The sequence below is a fragment of the Podarcis liolepis genome (assembly GCF_965112155.1).
Source record: "Podarcis liolepis genome assembly, chromosome: 2".
Classification (NCBI taxonomy): domain Eukaryota; kingdom Metazoa; phylum Chordata; class Lepidosauria; order Squamata; family Lacertidae; genus Podarcis; species Podarcis liolepis.
Window position 1 is genome coordinate 16,712,324 of NC_139555.1, and position 22,066 is coordinate 16,734,389.

Sequence of the window (22,066 nt, forward strand, 5' to 3'; positions counted from 1 at the left end):
GTTTCCCCAGGGGTCGACCCAGGTCTGCAAAAGGAACCCCGAAATCAGACACCCACTCCAGCAGCAGCACCGTCTTCATCCAAGTATCATCGGGCACGATCCGGGGGAGCTAGAGATGAACGCTATCGATCCGGTAAGGCTACTACAAATTCATCTGAGAAACATTGAGGGGTTGTTGTTTTTTACCTTTTTTTAAAAATCAAATCGGGAGATTTTGGCCAATGGTAGTCATCCTCAGAGTAGACCCATGAAAATTATTGGAGATCACTAACTTAGCTTTGTTGATTTCATATGAGTTTACTCTAAGTAAAACTTAGTTGAGTGCAGCTCCAGGGTTTATACATTGGGGCTATGAGTTTAGCATTTTCATTCCAAATCCTTCCTGTAGAATTTGCTGCATCTTTCTTCTGGCTGGGATTTGAGTTCTGCTCTGTTGTCCACTTCAAGCATGTTTGCAGAGGCAAGCCTTCAAGCTGCCTTTACTAGAGTCTTAGATTTTAAAGGAGAAAAGGCCTTTCGTGTCGTACTTCTTTTTCAGTCTTTTAAAACGCTTTTCTAAAAATACATCCTTAAGTAGAGCATTCACTACCAGAGGCCAGCGTCTAGCATGTTGGATTCAGATATGGGAATGGAATAATAGAATTGTAGAGTTGAAGGGTACCCCGAGGGTCATCTAGTCCAACCCCCTGCAATACAGGAATCTCAACTAGATCATACATGAAAGATGGTCATCCAATCTCAGCTTAAAAACCTCCAAGGAAGGAAAGCCTGTCACCTCCCATGGAAGTCTGTTCCACTATCAAATATCTCTTACTGTCAGGAAATTCTTCCCGGTGTTCCATCAGAATCTTCCTTCTAGTAACTTGAATCCATCAATTTGGGCCCTAGCGTCCGAAGCAGGAGAAAACCAGCTTGCTCCACCCTCCATGTGACAGCATTTCAGGTTTCTGAAGATATGTTTACCTGTGTTAAAATCCCCCTGCAGCAATGCAACTCAATATATCTTACCACAAGCTATCTCACAGGGTTGTGAGAATAAAATGAGAATTTTATTTATGCTGTCTTTTATATAGATAGACAGACAGACAGACAGACAGACACACACACACACACACACACACACACACACACACACACTGGTACCTCGGGTTACATATGCTTCAGGTTACATATGCTTTAGGTTACAGACTCCGCTAACCCAGAAATAGTACCTCAGGTTAAGAACTTTGCTTCAGGATGAGAACAGAAATCGTGTGGCAGCAGCGGGAGGCCCCACTAGCTAAAGTGGTGCTTCAGGTTAAGAACAGTTTCAGGTTAAGAACAGACCTCCAGAACGAATTAAGTACGTAACCAGAGGTACCACTGTATGTCTCTTCACATTTTAGAATCAGTTATCACACCTCAAACTCTGTTTCACTGGCTGACATGTGCACCCTTTGTTTCCAAGACCTCGGGACAATCTCCTACCAAATACCAAGGTTCACTCCATCAGACAGAAACCTGCAAGATGCAGTGCAATCCAAAATGTTTCCATGTGCAACATATCATCTCTGCCCACTGAAGGCAACTTGAGACGTTCACATAAAGTGAGCCTCTCAGCACCTCTGTCTGCTGTTTCCAGCCCTTGTGAGAGAGCGGAGTGAGGAGATTCATCCATCCTCTGTGGCAAGTTATGTGTTGCTCCTTGCAGACATGCATCTTGGTATGGAGGATACATGCATCCACCTAGTGATGAGAGAAATAATCAGACTTCTGTCTGCTTCTTGTGAGCATCCTGCAGCTACCATGAGTCTCCAAACCCCAGCAGGTACAGTGGTGCCCTGCAAGACGAATGCCTCGCAAGACAGAAAACTCGCTAGACGAAAGAGTTTTCCGTTTTGGAGGTGCTTCGCAAAACGAATCTCCTATGGGCTTGCTTCGCAAGACGACAATGTCTTGCGAGTTCCTGCTGGGTTTTTCCCCCCTTCCCCCCCTTTTGCTAAGCCGCTAAGCCGCTTATCAGCTGATCCGATCAGCAGATAAGCCGCTAAAAGCCTCTAAAAGCCGCTAATAGCGCTAATCCGCTAATCCTTCAATGGGCTTGCTTCGCAAGACGAAAAAAACCGCTAGACGAAGAGAATCACAGAACGGATTCTTTTCGTCTTGCGAGGCACCACTGTATTAGATCTTGCCAAGATCTTGCAACTAGGATTTTAGGCTCATTGATGTCCAAATTTCTACTACTTAGTGCTAGATAAGACAGAGGGAGAAGATGCGGTAGCACTTTGAATTTTCTACTTGCTTGCAGCTCACAAACCCCTCCTGTCTATATTTTGGAGGTGCTGCAAAGGATCCTGCATAGCAGTACTTAAAACCACCACCACTAGCACAGCTCTGGATTCAGATGATCTCATGTATTGGCTGGATCAACAAGTGAGAGGAAATTGGGTGGCAGGGAGAAGTGCCCAAATTCTGATCATTTATGTATTGATTGCATTTACCCCACCTTTTCCTCCAAAGAGCTCAAGGTGGCATAGGTGGTCTCCCCCCCATCTGATTTAATCTGCACAACAACCCTGTGAGGTAGGTCAGGCTGAGAGGCAGTGACTGGTGCAAGGTCACCCAGCGAGCTTTGGATTTGAACCCCAATCTCTTAGGTCCTAGCCCAACGCTCTAGCCACTACTCCCCACTGGCTCTTCGGGGCTCATGTCTGACTAGTGAGCATTTATTAAAAATTAGGAATGATTTTCTTTGCTTTTTAGTCGTTTAGTCGTGTCCGACTCTTTATGACCCCATGGACCAGAGCACACCAGGCACTCCTGTCTTCCACTGCCTCCCGCAGTTTGGTCAAACTCATGCTGGTAGCTTCGAGAACACTATCCAACCATCTCGTCCTCTGTCGTCCCCTTCTCCTTGTGCCCTCCATCTTTCCCAACATCAGGGTCTTTTCCAGGGAGTCTTCTCTTCTCATGAGGTGGCCAAAGTATTGGAGCCTCAGCTTCACGATCTGTCCTTCCAGTGAGCACTCAGGGCTGATTTCCTTCAGAATGGAGAGGCTTGATCTTCTTACAGTCCGTGGGACTCGCAAGAGTCTTAGCTTTTCTTAGTTTTAGTATTATGTTCCTCAGCTTGCTTGCGTTATCTGCAATTCTGTGCCTTGCAGGTAGCTTTTGATGACGTCCTTGCTCCACCCTCGTGGAGTTTAACATTGTTAAACTCTTGAGTCCTGAATCATAATTTGCTTTTCTGCCTTTGTCCAATTTGTGCACCACCACTCCAAAGTCACCAGCCAATCCGGAAATTTGTTTTCAGCCCCGCTCAGCTAAATCCTCTCAGCATACAAGTGTTTCCTGCCTTTCTTGGTAAAATAACCTTCCCATCACCATTTGTTCCCTCTTATTGTGCTCCTGAAAAAGAAGTCGTTCCTGAAGTATATGAATCATGTGGCATTTGTTTCATCTGTAGCATTGAACTACTGTGCCTGTCCAGATGAGTCATGTTCAGTAGTTGGCATTTACAGCATGAACTCTTTTTCTTTTTGCCTAATCTCCTTCAGGCTAATCCCCCTGGTCCCTGTCAGCTTGCTGAAATGGCCCTTCTGGAGCACAGTGTTCAAACATGAACAGGCTGCTGCTGCTGCTGCTGCTGAACTCACAAAGCTGTACCAGGCCTTTGAGACCAAAGCATCAGATATGTTCAAATGCTGTTAGGAAAAATTCTATTGAGGGCAGAATTGACTAACAGCTGTAGCTATATGTGGGTGTGTGGATAGAGCCCAACAATTTGCACGGGATATGATTTGGGGTCTATGGGCTATGTGACTTGTCAGCCATACTTACTGTTTTATTTTTTTTATTTTTTTTATAAATATTTATTAAGATTTTACAAATTATAACAGACATATCAATACACACAAACACAAAATAAAAAAAAAAGAACAAGTATAATTTCCAAACCTTATTTTCTTAAAACTTATTTCACCGACCTCCTCATACCTCCCCTTTCTGCATTCCCATTTCAAAATTTAGTTCAGCAAATCCTCCCCCTTAATTTTATCTAATTGTCATCCTTACTTTTCTTTCACTTAATCTTTACAGCTGTACTCCATTTGATTTTGAAAACCACATCATTCTAAGACTCATAAATTTTACAATACTTCTTAAGATAATTCTTAAATTTCTTCCAATCTTCTTCCGCCGTCTCTTTTCCCTGGTCTCGGATTCTGCCAGTCATTTCTGCTAGTCCCATGTAGTCTATCACCTTCATCTGCCATTCTTCCAGGGTGGGTATATCTTGTGTCTTCCAATACTTTGTGATGAGTATTCTTGCTGCTGTTGTAGCATACATAAAGAATGTTCTATCTTTCTTTTGCACCAATTGGCCGACAATGCCCAGGAGAAAGGCCTCTGGTTTCTTAGGAAAGGTATATTTAAATACCTTTTTCATTTCATTATATATCATTTCCCAGAAAGCCTTAATCCTTGGGCACGTCCACCAAAGGTGAAAAAAAGTACCTTCAATCATACTTACTGTTTTAGCTTTGTGCAAATTGGTGAACTTTTCTCCTCTTCTTCCCAACAGCAAAGTTGCCATGCTTTTGTGTAGGGTTCCAAAACTCTACCACACAGCCACACAGACAAATAAACACACTTTAAGACTGGTAACAAAAAAGGAACTCAAATCTGTACTGGCATATCCCCTGGGTGGGTGTTTTGCTATGCAGTTTAAGTTGGGGGTTTTCACTGAATTAAAGGATGCGGATCCTATGTTGAATCATATTCTGGGGCTCTTATATCTCTATAGTACAGAGAAAGCTGGTTGTCTAGCATGAGTTGGATTTAAAAAGAGGCAGCTATAAAAACATACACTTTTCTCAATGATACCCCCACTTTAGGACCTTTGTAGTAAAGTAATTTCTCCACAACTGGCAGTACTGGTGCTGTTCCCCTGTAATGTGGTTAGAAAACAACCCCACACGTTCAGGGTTCTGAATTGAAAGAAACTTTGCACTTGCAGCATTTTATGTGCATGTCTCATACAGGGGTGTTCACAGTTAGTTTCACTTATAGCAGGCACCCTGTTTAGAATTGGTTCTCACTCCCTAGAATGTTTGGGCATGGCTCAGTCAAGTTTCCTAGACCTTGACATGGGTGAGGATGAATGATGGCAGAAAATTTTTAATTGGTAATCAGTTGGGATTTCATGTCCCATATTTGGACCATGCTCTTTTGGTTTTAATCAATCTCTTCTTTTCTGCAATTCTGGTTTGCAAATAAACATTTGGGGGGGGGGAAGAATGTTAATTGCACCTTTGAAAATATATTGTATCTATTCATTATATTATAGGGTTGCCATATTCCCAAAAGTGAAAATCTGGACAAAGTCGTTGAGCTCTCTTTTTGGGGAATCATCAGTTTTGGGGAGTTAAGAATTTGTAAGAATGGCATAAAATCTGATATTGCAAGTTCACTTTATTTTAGGTAGTTTGTAAGTTTTCATGGCACTTTGTAAGTAATTGTCTCTTTCTCACATATTTGATAAATGGTGTAAAATTATTTCCGAACAACTGTGTGAATATTTGTTGCCAATGTGCTGTACAAGTTGCACTATCTTTATTAACGGCACAGGTTTCATTTTTCTAGCAACACTTACGAAGTAAGCAGAAAGCAAGTTAAAATAGGTGTGTAGCAGGGTGTGTATATGAGAGAGACAGAGAGAGACAGAGAGAGATGCAGCTTTGGCCAATTTTGTGGGATTTGTAAGTATGCCCAGTTCCATTACACCTAACCTTGCCCAAGTGGCTGGATGCTCGGCATTTCTTACACAGCTACAGAAGGATAGCCCAATAGGTGGCTTTGACGTCGTCTTCTACCATGCAGATTTCTGATGTACTCACTGATTTCCACCCCCATCTGCAGACATCCATACGGAGGCAGTGCAAGCTGCATTGGCAAAACACAAGGAACAGAAGATGGCCCTGCCCATGCCAACAAAAAGACGGTCCACGTTTGTACAGTCTCCAGCTGATGCCTGCACCCCTCCAGGTTAGAGATCTACCCCTATCTGCTTGAATTCCTGATTGGAATCTTAAATTTGCAATAGCGTTTCAGTTGGCTCTTCTTTCACACTTGAGCCGCGGTTAAAGAATTCCATTTTTTTCTCTTTATGTCCTCACACTTATGGTTGGTGTTTGTTTTGATAAGAGGTGAAAGCTGTTTACCCTTCATAAGTCTCTGAAATGAAAAATCTTTGTGTTTTTGTCTTAATCCATAATTTACATCCAAAGGATCTGAAGCTTGCACATGGGTAATGAGAATTAAAATACTTTACAATTAATCAGTTCAAGTGCAGCAATTGTTTTCAGCGTTTGGAGGGCTGAGTCCTACTACTTAAGAAGAAATAGTGAAGAATGGAGTGCTCCTGAGTGTGTGCAGAGTTGATTTTTCTCACTGCTGTCTCATCAGATTATACTGGATTAGGCTACAGGGCTTTCATATGGTAGGGCAGGGCTTCCAGGCAGGCTTTTAAACGTTAACCGCAACCACTTACCGTGTGGTTGGCAGGCGTTTCCTGTTCATAGAGCGGCCTGAGGTGGTCCTTATTTACTGAGATCTCCAATAAAAGAGATCAGATGGCTTTGCTACAGATCCCGGTGGTTTTGCTATCAAACATTAATGAGTACACATTTCTTTTTCTCAGGCTGCACCGTGAGTGAAGTGAAGGGCTGTGTAAAAACAGCTTTACACACTTAGTGTGCTTAGGCTCATGCCAACAGTCCTGTAATGTCTGGGTGTTACACTCTTCTCATTCAAGTAAAATAGGGGAAAAAATCAGCATTGTAGTGAGACGGTGGTGAAGCTATTCAGCCTTTTTACAACATAAGTTGCTTTATAGTCGGGGTGGGGCCCATATCTTGACCCCCAGCCCCCTGCCATATTTACCAGCAGTAGTTGTGCTGTTCTAAGAAAAGTCAGATGTAGCAGTGAGGATAGCAGCATAGGGGGCTTGCGAGGGTAAGGGAACTACACAGAATTCAGCAGAAGAGCTCAGTGTGCTTCTGGGAATTTTTATAGGAGCACATGGAAATCATTTGAGAGGATCAGAAATGAACATATGAACATGGCCAGCCTTGGGACCAAATTGGAAGTAGTGATCTCCCCACATCCTTTTCGCAGCTCCAAATCACTAACCAACTTTAAAAGTCTTCAGGACTGTCTGTGGCCAAAGTGAACATCTTACACATCTTACTAATTCCTGACCTAAAAGGTAAAGGTAAAGGGACCCCTGACCATTAGGTCCAGTCGTGACCAACTCTGGGGTTGCGGCGCTCATCTCGCTTTATTGGCTGAGGGAGCCGGCGTACATTTTCCGGGTCATGTGGCCAGCATGACTAAGCTGCTTCTGGCGAACCAGAGCAGCGCACAGAAACGCCGTTTACCTTCCCGCCGGAGCGGAATTCCTGACCTAGGATGTAATTAAAAAAATGTAAACATTGGGTGGTGTTGGAGTTTGAATTATCTACAAGTTAATTTTCAGTTTGAGTTTCATTTATTGTCAATTTGTTTTCAATTCATTTTAATCATAAAAATAAATAAATGGAGACCCCACAGTAATTAGGATTGCCCTTCAAGTTAATTTAGGGAGTTAATTTAGGTTGCCCTCTAAACTTCTAGTTTAGCCTTGGAAAGGGCTTTCTTTCTTTCTTTGGCCTCACCCTGTTTTAGCTTTGGCCCACACACCTTTTTGCCATGTGGACCCTCCAGAGAGTTTGCCATGAGGCTTATCATAAGATTCTCTCTTGCCTGGTTACAAGATGGCTTCCTTGGTTGATGTGGCAGGTTGGTCTGCATTTCCTTCTTTTGAGCAGAGCTAGATGGCAGCACATAAGCTAAACTCTTCCCTATTTGACATTTCTTGAACCCAAGTTCTAGAGCCACTGTGGGGTCAAGTTAATTGCTTTTGAACACGCCGTTATGACTAATGAGCTAGTAAATGTACAAAGATGGCATTCAGATGCTCCCATTCTAGTGGAATTCAGGGAAAGCTGCACGATTTTATGGCCCCTGATTATGCATTTGAAAAAATTCCGTATACTGTATAGTCAACAGAGTCTATTCACAGGAGCAATTACTGCTCCCCTTATTGTAAACTTGCGATATTAGAACTGAGCAGCTTATTCAGCGTAATAATTCTCATTAATGTGCCAGTGATTTGGGGACACTCATTTCTGTCAGTCTTCTGGGTGTTTGATTAACAGGAATTTGGGGTTCATGGTGCCAACCAGCTGTTAACTGTCAGTGGGGACAGACAGCAGCCCTGGGAAAAGTGAATCTCCTTATGGCTTTGATCAGCCTTGACAGCACTACTCAGGATAGCTGATTAATGGTGATCAAAGTGGTGGAGACATAATTGCTTGGCTCATGAGCTTTAAGCAGCATTTGGGCAATGGAGCGCCCACTCCATAAATAAGAAGCCATGTATAAGTTTAGTTGAACTTTCTGTTAGTGCACCCCCTACCCCCCCAGCAGCATCATAACATTGGATAGGTTGTAAGTGTGGGTAGCCTCTTCCAAAATCTGAATCCACTCGGAGCATGAGACTCTTAATCTCTAGTGAGAATAAACTAACATCTGAAACCACTGTTTTATCCTGGCTTGTTCTCACTAACCATAGTTTAAACAGGTAATTGGGAACTTGTAGTCCTCCAGACACTGATAGACTACAGCTACCACCCCGGCCATTGGCACTGCTGCTTGGACCAAATTCAACATCATCTGAATGCCCCGCAGATTCACGAATCCTGGTTTAAAGAAACTAGTTTCATGAGCTCAGATGTCACCTTTAGAAATCACTACCACCTTGGCCTTTTAATGCTTCTGCTGCAGCCAACTTTACTCAGTCAAAAGCACAATGTAGGCTTGACTACAAACTCACACACAGGGGGGTGAAGGAGAAATATCCTCAGGATTTTAATCCTTGTTGTACATGTGGCTGTTTGCTGATATGCTGGTCCACATGACTGAGTAATATCTAAGGACACAAAGGACCCCTACAAATAGAGATGCTGAAGTAATATAACCTCATGACATTAGGGAATGAATTCAGGCTCACACTGAGAAATGAGATGGCAGTAATTCAAGTCCTCTGAAAAGAATCTGAATTTCTACACAATTAGGTCACCCACGAGGAACTTGGGAGCCCTCATACTGGGCTAAATGCTACAAACCCCCTCCCCATGTGTGCAGTCTTCTGCATTTGATCCGGAGAAAAAGACAGCATTAAGGTTCATTAACCACTCCCAGTAGGGCTTGTAGTGGTTTTTAAAGACATTGAACATTTAAAGGCATAACCATAACCCACAGCACATGACAGGTTTAATGGAGGATATCACTTCCTTGGAGCCAAAACAAGAGACTTGTTCAGCCTGAATTCACAGGGAAGAGAAACCAAGTTGCTCTGTGATCTCAGGGCAGCTCCATGTTTTATGCTAATATATTTGCTGCCAGCATATCATAAAGTACCCTGCAGCACATGCATGATATGCACATCACACATATATGTACATATCATGGGTGGCCTAAATAAAGGCATTGTCTAAATATGAATTCTCTAATCTTTTTTATGGGTCAAGATGACTACCTTTAGTTTTTGCATGTGCGCACACACATTAAAAACCATTGTACAGTGGTACCTCGGGTCACATACACTTCAGGTTACATACGCTTCAGATTACAAACCCAGAAATAGTACCTCGGGTTAATAACTTTGCTTCAGGATGAGAACAGAAATCGTGCTCCGGCGGCGCGGCAGCAGCCGGAGGCCCCATTAGCTAAAGTGGTGCTTCAGGTTAAGAACAGTTTCAGGTTAAGAACAGACCTCTGGAACGAATTAAGTACTTAACCCGAGGTACCACTGTGTATGTATCTAGATAACCTGGCCCAATAAAGTTTTCCAGGCACATGCATAGATCCGTGTGTATCTGTGTATCATCTATAGTGTATTTGTTTGCTGCAAAAAACACTGACATAACAGTAGTGTACACAACACAAACCTATTTGCAGCACAAAGCATGGAGCTTCGCTTTACAAACGAATGGTTCACTGTGGGATGAGCTTCCATTGGGCAATACTCCTTAGAAGCCATTACCAACTTGGTACCCTTCCTATGTTTTACAATTCCAATCAGCTCAACCAGCACCTGAGAGTTGTAGTCCAAAACATCTGCCAGGCACCAGGTGGTCAAGGGCTGGTCTACAGCATCAGATGGAACCCTAGAAAAGAACCTCAAAGGTCACCTTGTCCAAACTCGTGCCAAGACAGGAAATCTAGTTACAACATTATTGATAGTTGAGCATCTAACCTCTGCTTAAAACAGTTTCTGAGTTCAGATGCCACAGGGAACTGTAGTTAGTTTATAACCAAAAGCTTCTTTTTCTTGTAGGAAACCATGGTTTTCCGTTGCGTCTAAATCAGGTGATTGAGGGTAATTTCGAGGCTGAGCACATGAATGCTCATATGATGGTTCAGGGGTAGAATTTCCTGGGCTCAGGACCTTAGCCAGTGTGGGGTAGTGGTTAAGAGCGGTAGTCTCGTAATCTGGGGAACCAGGTTCGCGTCTCCGCTCCTCCACATGCAGCTGCTGGGTGACCTTGGGCCAGTCACACTTCTTTGAAGTCTCTCAGCCCCACTCACCTCTCAGAGTGTCTGTTGTGGGGGAGGAAGGGAAAGGAGAATGTTAGCCGCTTTGAGACTCCTTAAAGGGAGTGAAAGGCGGTATATCAAATCCAAACTCTTCTTCTTCTCTTCTTAGAAGACTGAAGCAGAATGTATTGATGGGTATTTCTTTTGACCTTTGCCAGACCAGATGCTTTAAATGTAATGTGTTCCCCTTGCAGGAAAAGCGAAAAAGGAAAAAAATTATAGACCCTCTCAACACCCATTGCTATTCTCCCAGAATGGACCGGTATGGGGCAAAATTGAACTGGACACATGTGCAGCAGGGGTGTCTTGGAACGTTATAGACTGGTCTGGAAGTGTATCATGAACCAGAGGGCTGCAGTTAATTTTTATCTTCTAGTTTCATCTTAACCAAGGCATCCATTTATTGCAAATGTAGAGAGTACATTTGGTGGACCTCCTGTTCCTATTCTAAAATATTATTCCGAAGTCCACATGGGGGTAGAAATTGAGTTGGCCTTTTGAAACATTTTAGTTAATAAGAGTTTAAATGAAATAAAACAGATTTGCTTATCTTTCTACTCGCAATTTGTTACCCAGCAAGCTTTATTTTATTTTTTTGCCCTTACACACATTTCCTTCTGCAGCTGAAGGAACCTTCTGATGTTGTCTTAGCAGCATAGAAACTGTTGCAGTGTGTTAACAGAATGGCACAGGCAGAATGGGCAGTGCAGCAGCTGCTGCCATGCTGCTAAGATAATGTTGAACGGCCCTATGAGAGCTAAAATATGTTTTTTATTTATTTACCTACATTTATATATCCTGTCCGAATGCAGGGCAGCATGCATGTGGTTCCCTGGTAATCACCTTCAGACCGTACCCAGACATTGCAAATTAAAATTACCATTTGAACCATGAATCCAGTTTAGGATTAGGGTCAGGAAAGATTGGATGCTTTCATGGAGTGTGCCATAGCTTCAGCCTGTATCTTCCTCCCTTCTTTCTGGAGAATGTTTAGGGTTGCGGGATAAAGGTGCAGGCTCTCTGTGTTCTGTGTGCTTCCCAGTGGAGAATGCTCAATTTAGATGATATTTTCCAGCTTCCTGGTCTACAAAGCTGGGAGTGAGTGTTGGAGCTGATTGTTCCTCTGTCTCATCCTTTCCTCCTTTGCCAAATGCCAGTCTCAGTGCAAAGAATCTGGCTTGTATTAAACCAGAGTTCCCCATTATAGCTGAACCAGGGATCTCTGCCTTAATACTGTATTGGTTAACCAACCAGGAAAACTAAGTTATGATGTGATCCATGAGGTATGAAGCCAGGAATGATCTTTTGTGTGTGTGTCTCAGGAGAAAGATCATCTGTCTGTTTTGCGAATACAGTGGTACCTCCGGTTGTGGACGGGATCCGTTCCAGAGCTCCGTTCGGATCCCAGGGTTTCCACAACCGGAGGTGCCTGTTCTGCGCATGCGTGTGGCGCAGTAGAGTGCTTCTGCACATGCGTGAGCAGCGAAACACAGAAAAATACTTCCAGGTTTGCAGCTTTCACAACCCGAAGTTTATGTTACCCAAGGGTAACGTAAGCTGAGGTTCTACGGTATCTCCTTTGAGTACAGGTTGCATGCTATTCAACCTACATTTTAAAACTTTGTCAAAGTTAAACAAGACGTGCTTTTTAAAGCAACCTACATAAGCTTTAGTGAAATGATACAGCAAGGAGTTTAAAAAACAACTTTGATGCTGAATCATGTAGCTGACTCAAGTTATAGGCAAGCCTAGGATGTGACACTTTGAAAGATGTTAGATATCAGTTCAGTGGGTGCGGATATTTTCCATACCTGATTATCATATAGCAATAGTCCCTACAATAACCACTCCGTGTTTTCCATTCAGCTCTAGGAATGCTGGGCAGACATGGAATGTTTCCCACCCAGTGATTTGAATTCTCCAGAGTCTATTAAAAGCCAAATTTAACACAGGATGCTTTTAGTGAATCAAGTATTTTCCTAATAGTTTATCACTTTGTTCTTGACTAGCTCGACAGCAATTTTGTGTGTTTTTTTAAAGGGAGGTGCACTTTTATGCCCAGCAACACATTATCTTTGCCAGCCCTGAGTTCTTTCTCCAGCACTGCCTGTTTCAAGTTTTAATTATTTATATGGCCTCTTTTTTTAGTAGCTGGGTTATATAATCCTGCAAAAGATGCATATAGAATTAACTTTGCAAAGGCTTTTGCCAGCCTTGAAGCTTAAAATCTATCGCTTTGCTTTTGCATGGTAAAAATATTCAGCATTTATTTTTGATGGCTGTATTAATTGTGGTGTTCCATTTAGGCACCATTTTTTTATTATTTGAGTGCTGGCTTAGGCAAATCTATTGAGTCACGTGACTGGAAAATATCTATTGGTTGCCAGTCAAGATGTCAAATGAAAGCACAAAGCTTTTTTTACTTGTGTCCCGCCAGCCACTTGATCTCATGCGCAGAGATTGTTTTGGAATGTGGTAAAAAATAAGTGATGATTAGACTGAATCAGATTAAATCTTCTGCATGCAATTTCTATATGCTGGAGTAGATGGGGAGGGAGCCTTTTGTCCCTGCTTACTGGATACTCTTGGGTCAATTGTCTTTTAACTTAGGCTAGAATTCTAATCCTACTTACCTGGAAGTGAGCCCCATTGAATTCAATAGGATGTAGTTATGAGTAGACATGAATTCAATTGCAATGTTACTCCACGGTGGTGTTCTGAGGTTAAATGGGTTTCCCCACCCCAGTGTAGGATGCCCTGATCTCCCTGGTGGAGAGGCTGGCACAGTTCAGCTCTCTTCTCAACTTCTGAACTTAACATCAATTGAGCCAACTCTGCAGTACCCTTCCCGTGGCCTTCCCAGGGTCCATTTGCCCATCAAAAAACAAAACAAAGCTTTGTTTCCCTCTCTTCACTACCACTTCCTGCCTGCCATGAATTTTACATGCATAAGAAGGGCTGCTGTCAAGAATTCTGAGCTTACCAGCTGGAGGTCAACCATTCAAGGAAACCACCTCTCACTTCATAGGGGGGGGGGTAACTTGGAAAGTTTATTAGTTGCATTGCGCTATTAGGTGCACCCAAAGTATTCTCAGCCACTTGTTGGTCGGCGCTTCTAGATTTGTGCACATTTCCTCTACAGTTGTTAAAGAAGCAAGACAATGGTCCTTTCCATGCACTTATTTACAAAGAGGAACAGTCTTCGGGGAAGGAACTAGGTCTAAGAATCGCCTCTTCTTGGCAAGACCAGTGCAAGTGCAGCATAGTTTCCTGTACCAACAATATCTGTGAGTCACAGATTGCAAGGAAATGGAGACCTTATTCTTGATAGCAGCCCTTCTAAGGCCAGGTGTCCAGAGGAGGGCAACCAAAATGGTCAAAGGCCTGGAAACGATGCCTTATGAGGAACGGCTAAGGGACCTGGGCATGTTTAGCCTGGAGAAGAGGAGGTTAAGGGGTGATATGATAGCCATGTTCAAATATATAAAAGGATGTCATATAGAGGAGGGAGAAAGGTTGTTTTCTGCTGCTCCAGAGAAGCGGACACGGAGCAATGGATCCAAACTACAAGAAAGAAGATTCCACCTAAACATTAGGAAGAACTTCCTGACAGTAAGAGCTGTTTGACAGTGGAATTTGCTGCGAAGGAGTGTGGTGGAGTCTCCTACTTTGGAGGTCTTTAAGCAGAGGCTTGACAACCATATGTCAGGAGTGCTCTGATGGTGTTTCCTGCTTGGCAGGGGGTTGGACTCGATGGCCCTTGTGGTCTATTCCAACTCTATGATTCTATGATTCTAGGTCTTAAATCACTGCACAACATTTAGGCTGCAAACCTAAACCAACATAACTGAAAACAATTTGGTTAATTGAAGTATGTTGGCACTGGTAACAGGAAGGAAATCTTGTTCTGTTGCATCTTAATCAACAGAGGTACCCTTTTTTTTAAAAAAACCCAACAACTCTGTTGGTATTAAATTTCATTACACTTCAGTATCTAGTCAGAGCTGCAGTACAGACAGTATGACAAATGTGCTTTGGGTTTATCTGTCTCTTCTACAGATGCAAAATTCCCTACTATATGGTGTATTGTTCAATTTGCTGCTGCACTCAGTGAGTTTGCTACCTCTTTGACAAGTAATTTAGGCTAGCTGGGCTTACTACACATGGCAGTGTGAATAAGTTGCTGCTTTGGCACTCTCAATACACAATTTTGGGATATTAGGACTGGGCTCTTGTCTTGAGATGCAGCTGGCCGCTTTACTCAGGTTCTTGCTTGGTTATCTTGCCATGGCAATTACTTGTGTTGCAATAAATGTTTGAAATTTATTGTATGTGGATGTTCAAATGAGTATGCCGGCAACCGTGTTTAGCAAATCTCCTGGTGTCTCTTGAATTTTCAGACCTTTTCAAAATTATCTGGGATTGTCAGTATTAACACGTGTATATTGACATTCGGCACATTCTGGGCATTCATTTGCTAGACTTTACTAGTAATTTGTATTGGAAGGGGCTGTAATTCTGGGGCAGAGTAAACTATTTTTATGCAGAAGGTGCCACATTCAGTCCTCAGCACCTTCAGATAAAACAATACCCGAAGGAGCATCTCCACCTCCATCGTTCTGCCCGGACACTGAGGTCCAGTGCCGAGGGTCTTCTGGCAGTTCCCTCGCTACGTTCTGGCAGTTCCCTCGCTACGAGAAGCCAAGTTACAGGGAATCATGCAGAGGGCCTTCTCGGTAGTGGCACCCGCACTGTGGAACGCCCTCCCACCAGATGTCAAAGAGAAAAATAACTACCAAACTTTTAGAAGACAGCTGAAGGCAGCCCTGTTTAGGGAAGCTTTTAATGTTTAATGGGTTGTTGTATTTTAGTGTTCTGTTGGAAGCCGCCCAGAGTAGCTGGGGAATAAATTATTATTATTATTATTATTATTATTATTATTATTATTATTATTATTATTAAGTAGCAGCAGAAGGGAGATACCCTTTTCTGCCTGTGACTCTGGATATGCACTGCTATTCAGAGTAGACAACACTGGCCTTCCCCATATGGGGACCTGCAGATGTCCTTGAATGCCACTTCCATCATTCCTGTCCATTTGCTATGCTGGTTGGGGCTGATGAGAATTGTAGCTGAACAACATCCTGAAGGTACCAGGTTGAGGAAGGCTGGGCTTGATGCATCAGTAGTCTGACTATTAGGCAACTTCATAGGTTCATACACAGGAAATTCTTTTTTGCAAATTGCATGTTCAACAAAACGTCCTACATTCACATTTCTCCCCAAAGCTTATAGAGGACGAAGAAAAGTATTGTGTTTCATGCTCAGTGGCCAAGAGGTCACAGCTTGCCCCTTTGAACTCCTCTATACCTCACTTTTCCTGACATTTCCTTCTCTGGTTTTTACATTTTTCAACTGGGTGCATTTCTTAGAATCATAGAATTGTAGAGTTGGAAGGGCCCCTGAGGATGTTGTTAATAATAATAATAATAATAATAATAATAATAATAATAATAATTTATTATTTATACCCCGCCCATCTGGCTGAGTTTCCCCAGCCACTCTGGGCGGCTTCCAATCAAGTGTCAAAAACAATACAGCATTAAATATTAAAAACTTCCCTAAACAGGGCTGCCTTCAGATGTCTTTTAAAGATAGGATAGCTGCTTATTTCCTTCACATCTGAAGGGAGGGTGTTCCACAGGGTGGGCGCCACTACCAAGAAGGCCCTCTGTCTGGTTCCCTGTAACCTCACTTCTCGCAATGAGGGAACCGCCAGAAGGCCCTTGGCGCTGGATCTCAGTGTCCGGGCTGAACGGTGGGGGTGGAGACGCTCCTGCAGGTATCATTTATAGTTAAATATATGTGTATTCAAACCCATTTCCTGTTGTTTGGGAACAAAGAAGCAGATTTGCCCCATATGTGCAAATGAATTCATAATCTTATGGGTGAGAGAGATCCCCCCCCCCCGAAACTGTCTTCAGCATCACTATAAGACATTTGAGGCTGACTGGGCAGTTGCTTCCCATCTGTGTCAGGAGGGTCCCAGGATCATATTGATATGGCTTGTGGGCCACATTCTGTTTTAAAGCTCTACATGTCCGGTCTTCCATCTGATGGGTCAGATGAATGCCTTCTTAGAGGTTTATGTCCATATGGGGCCTCTACTCATTCAGTTGTGCCATCTCCTAGAAGTCCATGATATGCTGAAACCCATATATTATCTGCAGATCTCTGAATTAACATTTGTATAGTCTTTCTCTTCCTTTCATATTATCAAGATTTGACAAATTGATGATTTGGTATTCCCTAACCAATTGCACCTTGTTATTGCAAACTGCAGTTATAGACAGCCTACATTTTCAGGATATTGACAGGCAGGTGCCATGGTGTTTGCAAACAAATGTGAGTGTACACATGCAAATAGATGCACAAACAGAAAAAAAATCTTTTACATCAGTGGCACTGTATGGATAGCTGAAGATCTGTTTCCATCACTCTTTGTTTGTAATTATTTAGAGTCCCCTGTTGTAACCAAGAGTCTGTTCTACTGATGCTGATTTCTCTGTATGGAAAAAACAGTGACAAAGGAATTCTTCCATGTATACAGCCTTGGGCATTGTAAAGAAGTTCTCTTTCATCTGTGTCCTCCTGCAAGCCAGTAATCGCAGAACACAGGCAATTTCCCAGAACACCTATTCCCAAAACTCTCCATGGAGATGGGCTGATTCTGATGTTTTCCATTTCAGAATTGTTGGCCGTCGGGGAAAACTGCAGCCAGGTTCCATAGCATGCAAAGAGCAGGGTTGTGACCTACAAGGGCATGCATTGGCCTTTAAGGATGGGTGGGCGGTTAAATGTTTGACTGGGTTTGGAATATTTGTACCAGCTTTTTCCTTTGTAGTAAGGAAGAAGCTGGCCCACACTGGGGCAGGGAGCGGGGCTTGCTACCAGCTTCCCCTCCACGTTGGCCCATGTTTGAACACACTCTGCATTGGGTGGTACGGAGCCTTTGCCAGTGTTTCCTCGGTTGCAAAGAGAGCATGTTAAGTGCGGTGTGCTTCCCTTTTCTGATCCCCCACAGACACGTCTTCTGCATCCGAAGATGAAGGGTCGCTCAGGCGCCAGGCTGCTCTATCTGCTGCATTGCATCAGAGCTTACAGAATGCTGAGTCATGGATCAACCGATCTATTCAGGGGTCATCCACATCTTCATCAGCATCTTCTACACTATCCCATGGAGAAGGCAAAGGGACCAGTGGGTCACTAGCCGATGTATTTGCCAATACTCGAATAGGTAGGAGCTGGGGTGCGGACAGCAAAACCAAGGGCTTCACGTCTTCTTTTTGTGTCAAAAGTTTAGAAATCTCCCAGTGTCAAAGGCCAAACGGTTTAAAAACTCTGCCCACTATAACTAGAGGCCTACCCATGGGTGAGGGAAGGCAAGTCTGTTGGCCTAGAGAAAGGATCCCAGTGACATCAATAGTCATGAAAGATGTGCACAGTAACCTGGCACTGTTCGTCATGCACATGGGTGTTGCTTTATGCTTGTGGCTGCTCTTTACACTAAGTGTTCTCACTGCTGGGTGAGCAAAGAGATTGCTGTAGCCTACATGTCCTGTGTTGTGTTGCAGATGTCTATCCCTTATCCAGCCAAAAAGATCGCCATGCTTCTTTTAAATTTATCCAGCAAGGCTGTGCTGCAGCCTTCCGCATAACGGCCTAACTTGTGGGGATGGGGAAAGCTTTTCAAAAGCTTCACTCCCTTGTTACCTGCAAGATATTTTACTCATCATAGGTGACTATGTGAGTGGCTATATAACAAGGCAATTTTTTCAAAAAAAAATTTTTTTTTTGCTTTATCCCACCTGACTGGTAGACCAGGAATTACATCCCCAGCCCCCAAACACCCAATTTTAAAGCATATTTAACCCCTGAACCATTTTCCCAGCTACGTGTACACATTTGTTGGGGGATTTCAAGATCTGGATACCCCAGGCTCAGTTTTTTGATGCTCTGAGGTGCTCCTTGCTGCTGGTGCTGCTGTATGAATTTTTTGTAGGGTTTGTTTGGCTCCACTGTATGTGTTTTCTTGTTAATGTGTTCCAAAGGATATCGCTGCATCCCAGGGGGATTGCTGTGTCTCAATGTGCTCTCTGCTTTGGCTTAATTGGTTTCAGGCAAGCAATGTGTAGCTGTTTGGTGTCTCTTAATTGCTTCTTTTTTATTTCTTTTAACCTGTATGTTGCTGATGTCTTTGTCTCTTACTGGGATGCAACTCATTTTCTAAAATGGAAAACTTGGGAGATTTACCTGTTTGAAATTCCATCAGCATAAATAATGCTTTCTTCAAATGGAAGATACTCTCATTAAAGCAATGGTGAAATATGGTCCCAAATTGGAACAGCCAGCTATTTGGTTGCTGAATAGCTAATGTCAAATTGGTGCTATAAAATACAGCTCTTTCTTCTAAGTGCAATCTTGGGAATATGAAGCACAGTTAACTTAGGAGCAACGTTTCTACTGGTACTGTTACATTTTCAACACAGAGGTAGACACAGATAAACATACGGCTACCTCGATAAGTTTTGAGCATTTAAAAACATAGCCACAGATATACTCAGCACAGTAGATCTGAAGTTTATTTATCTCAGGCTTAAGAGCGCAAGGCAAGAAGCCACTTCACAAGGATAGGATTGAAATCAACCACAGAATCGGCACTTTGTCAACATTTAATACACCTAAGTTGGGTTTGATACAGGGCCATTTCTAAAATCTATTAATGTTGCATGGATTTTTGAGGCCTTACTCTCACGCAACTCTAGCACAGGGTGCTTGTATGAAAAAGCTTTGTTTTATGCCAAGTTTCATTTATTTAAGAGTACTTAGCAGCCCAATCCAGCATGGATCAACCCAGACTGAATTCTGTGCCCAGCTGCCTCACCATAGGCTGACAGGATCAGACCTTGGGCATTTATTGAGGATTTTCCCTGTGGCCACCACAGAGTGAGAACAAGCCCTTGGACAAAACTGAAGCATGTGCTATTGCTGATCAGATGAGCCCTCAAGAGTGTGTCTAGCATATACTTCGAAATGCACACTAAATCCTATCCTGCCTTCTGTTCCAAGGGAGGTATTTCTGTTTTGTACATCTTGGTACAATGATGGAAAGGACATCAGTTCCCTTACCCAAACTGCAGTACACCATAAAGCATTTCTGCTTAAGAAGTCAGGGAACAGCTCAGCAGGATACTTTTAATTAATATGATATTCTTCTGAATGGTTGTACATTTACCTAATGATGACATTGGTGTGCACAAAACTCACTGAACACATGCAGTACATTGCAAGCTTTCAATCTGTGTGTCTTACAATATTGCGTGGATGTAAGCAAACTTGTATGCTGAGTTTTTCCACATCAGTGCTGTTAACTGAATGTGCTACCTGCAGAAATTAAATACTTGACTTGCTAACCTTTATTAAATCTGTTGTGATAACTCTATCCCTGAAATGCTCTCCCAGTAGCCTATTTTTTTTTGGGGGGGGTATAAAACTATTCAATTATATATATTCTCACATCAGAGAAATGCAACTTGTTGAATTATGAACCACTTAGCTGCTTAAAACACACAATTACATAGCAGTTCAGCAGAGGATGGAGAAGATTGGACACAGTGGCCTGGTTCACACATTATGCCAAGCCAAACAGCAGCAGAGCACAAGCAAGCATGTAGGCTCCAGGAGAGGAGATTATGGTTGCTTTATTTCTCACTGGTAGTTCTGCTGTGCTGCATTGAACTAAGAATGCCTTGATTGAGCATGTTGTCCAAACCCAGGTTTCTGTTTTAATTCTCTCCAGGCTAATCACACCCTAAAACCAATGTTTGTTCTACAGTATTTGGCCCAAGGTTTGTCTGGGAGAGCTAAACTGTGAACGAAATGTTTGGACAAAATGCTAAGCCCAGGCCATGGTTTTAGTGTGGTATAGCTGCAGAACAACTAGGGAAGAGCAAAGTGACTGCAATTTCCTCTCTGGGAGCTCACACATGTGCACTAAGCTATGGTTTGGCTCAGCCTGACATGCAAATTAGTCCGCAGTATCTCATTAAAGGGCATTGCAGTTAACTAGACCAGATTTCAGCCTGCAGTGCCACCATTTCTGTTGTGATACAGAAATGTATTCAAGATCTGGAAGTTTGCATAAGGAATGAGGAAGGGGCTTAGTCTTGCACTCAGTGCACTATGGAGACAACATGGTCAGCTAGCTGGGTAATCTTTTCTGTTGGCAAAATGGCAAACAAAAAAAATTGAAAAATCAGGAGGCCTTTTCTGAGACTCTAGGAAGTTCTGTTGAAGACTACATGGTCAAAACTCTCCTGTTCTTATCCTTTGTCCAATTTTTACTTAGGAGGAGATATGGGGCAATGGTGATATGTCCCACAACATTTTTGCTGCCCTTGTACGAGTTAGTCTAGTTAACCTTTGGAAATGGGCAGTGCAATATGTGGCCTAGAGAAACAGGGGTGTGAAATAGCCCGTGGCACTGTAATGAAAATGGAAAGTAGAATCAATCTTGCTGTTCAGTCAGGTGCCTTTGCATCAGACCAAGGAAAGGTGGGTAAATGAGATATCGCATCTTAGGCCACCTGGTTGCAAAATGATAATATGAATCTCAATTGTTTTTTTCTTGATCCTCCTTCTAGAAAATTTCTCAGTTCCCCCGGATGTTACTGCAACTACCTCCACACCTGCTTCCTCTGCCCGCCCATCTGCTATTGACCTCCCTCCATCAGGAATAGTGAAGGGCATGCACAAAGCATCCAACCGGTCTAGCCTTATGGACACAGCCGATGGTACATCTGCAAATCCAGACTATGGGATAAAGCCAATAGGGCACCAGTAACATGGTTTTATTTCTACAGCTCATCAGTGCAGCATTGCAGAATGCATGTTATCCATCTTAAAGGTCTACCATGTCAGCCATTAGTAGGCACCTGCCTCACACAGCAACAAATTTTTCTGTTTGCTTTCTTGTGAAATTTTGAGAACAATGGGGCCCTGAGACCCAGGTTGGGCAATTGCATCTTGGGGAGAAAGGCAGCTGATTAAGTTTCAGCTGTTGGCATTAAGCTCTTATGTCCAATACCCAAATGGTAGTTTGTTTGTTTTTGTGTGTTTCTTTTAGAAAAGAAGCCTGTGCTTCTTAACTTCTTACCCTGCAACATTCATACTTCGTGGAAGAAGCAAAGGTGTGAATACTCGTTGCCCTTCCAGATTTTGAGCAAAAGTGCCAGCCCTTAACATCAGCATTTCCTCCAACTTTTAATTGTGAATCGGCCTGCCAGTGTATTCTGCTTTGCATTGCAGAAACAACTGAGAAACAATT

General features: G+C 42.9%; 1 protein-coding gene across 5 annotated transcripts in view; it reads left to right on the forward strand.

Moving 5' to 3' along the window:
* The window catches only part of DIP2B (disco interacting protein 2 homolog B), a 187,092-nt gene that overhangs the window by 117,584 nt on the left and 47,442 nt on the right, over positions 1–22,066 (forward strand). For 3 of the 5 annotated variants that reach the window (XM_083489831.1, XM_083489832.1, XM_083489833.1), the window contains exons 3-6: positions 11–133; positions 5,899–6,024; positions 17,765–17,977; positions 21,384–21,533. In XM_083489831.1, coding sequence (XP_083345957.1) covers positions 11–133; positions 5,899–6,024; positions 17,765–17,977; positions 21,384–21,533 — 612 coding nt within the window. The remainder of the gene's footprint in view (positions 1–10; positions 134–5,898; positions 6,025–17,764; positions 17,978–21,383; positions 21,534–22,066) is intronic. The other 2 variants (XM_083489834.1, XM_083489835.1) reach the window with 1 other exon arrangement.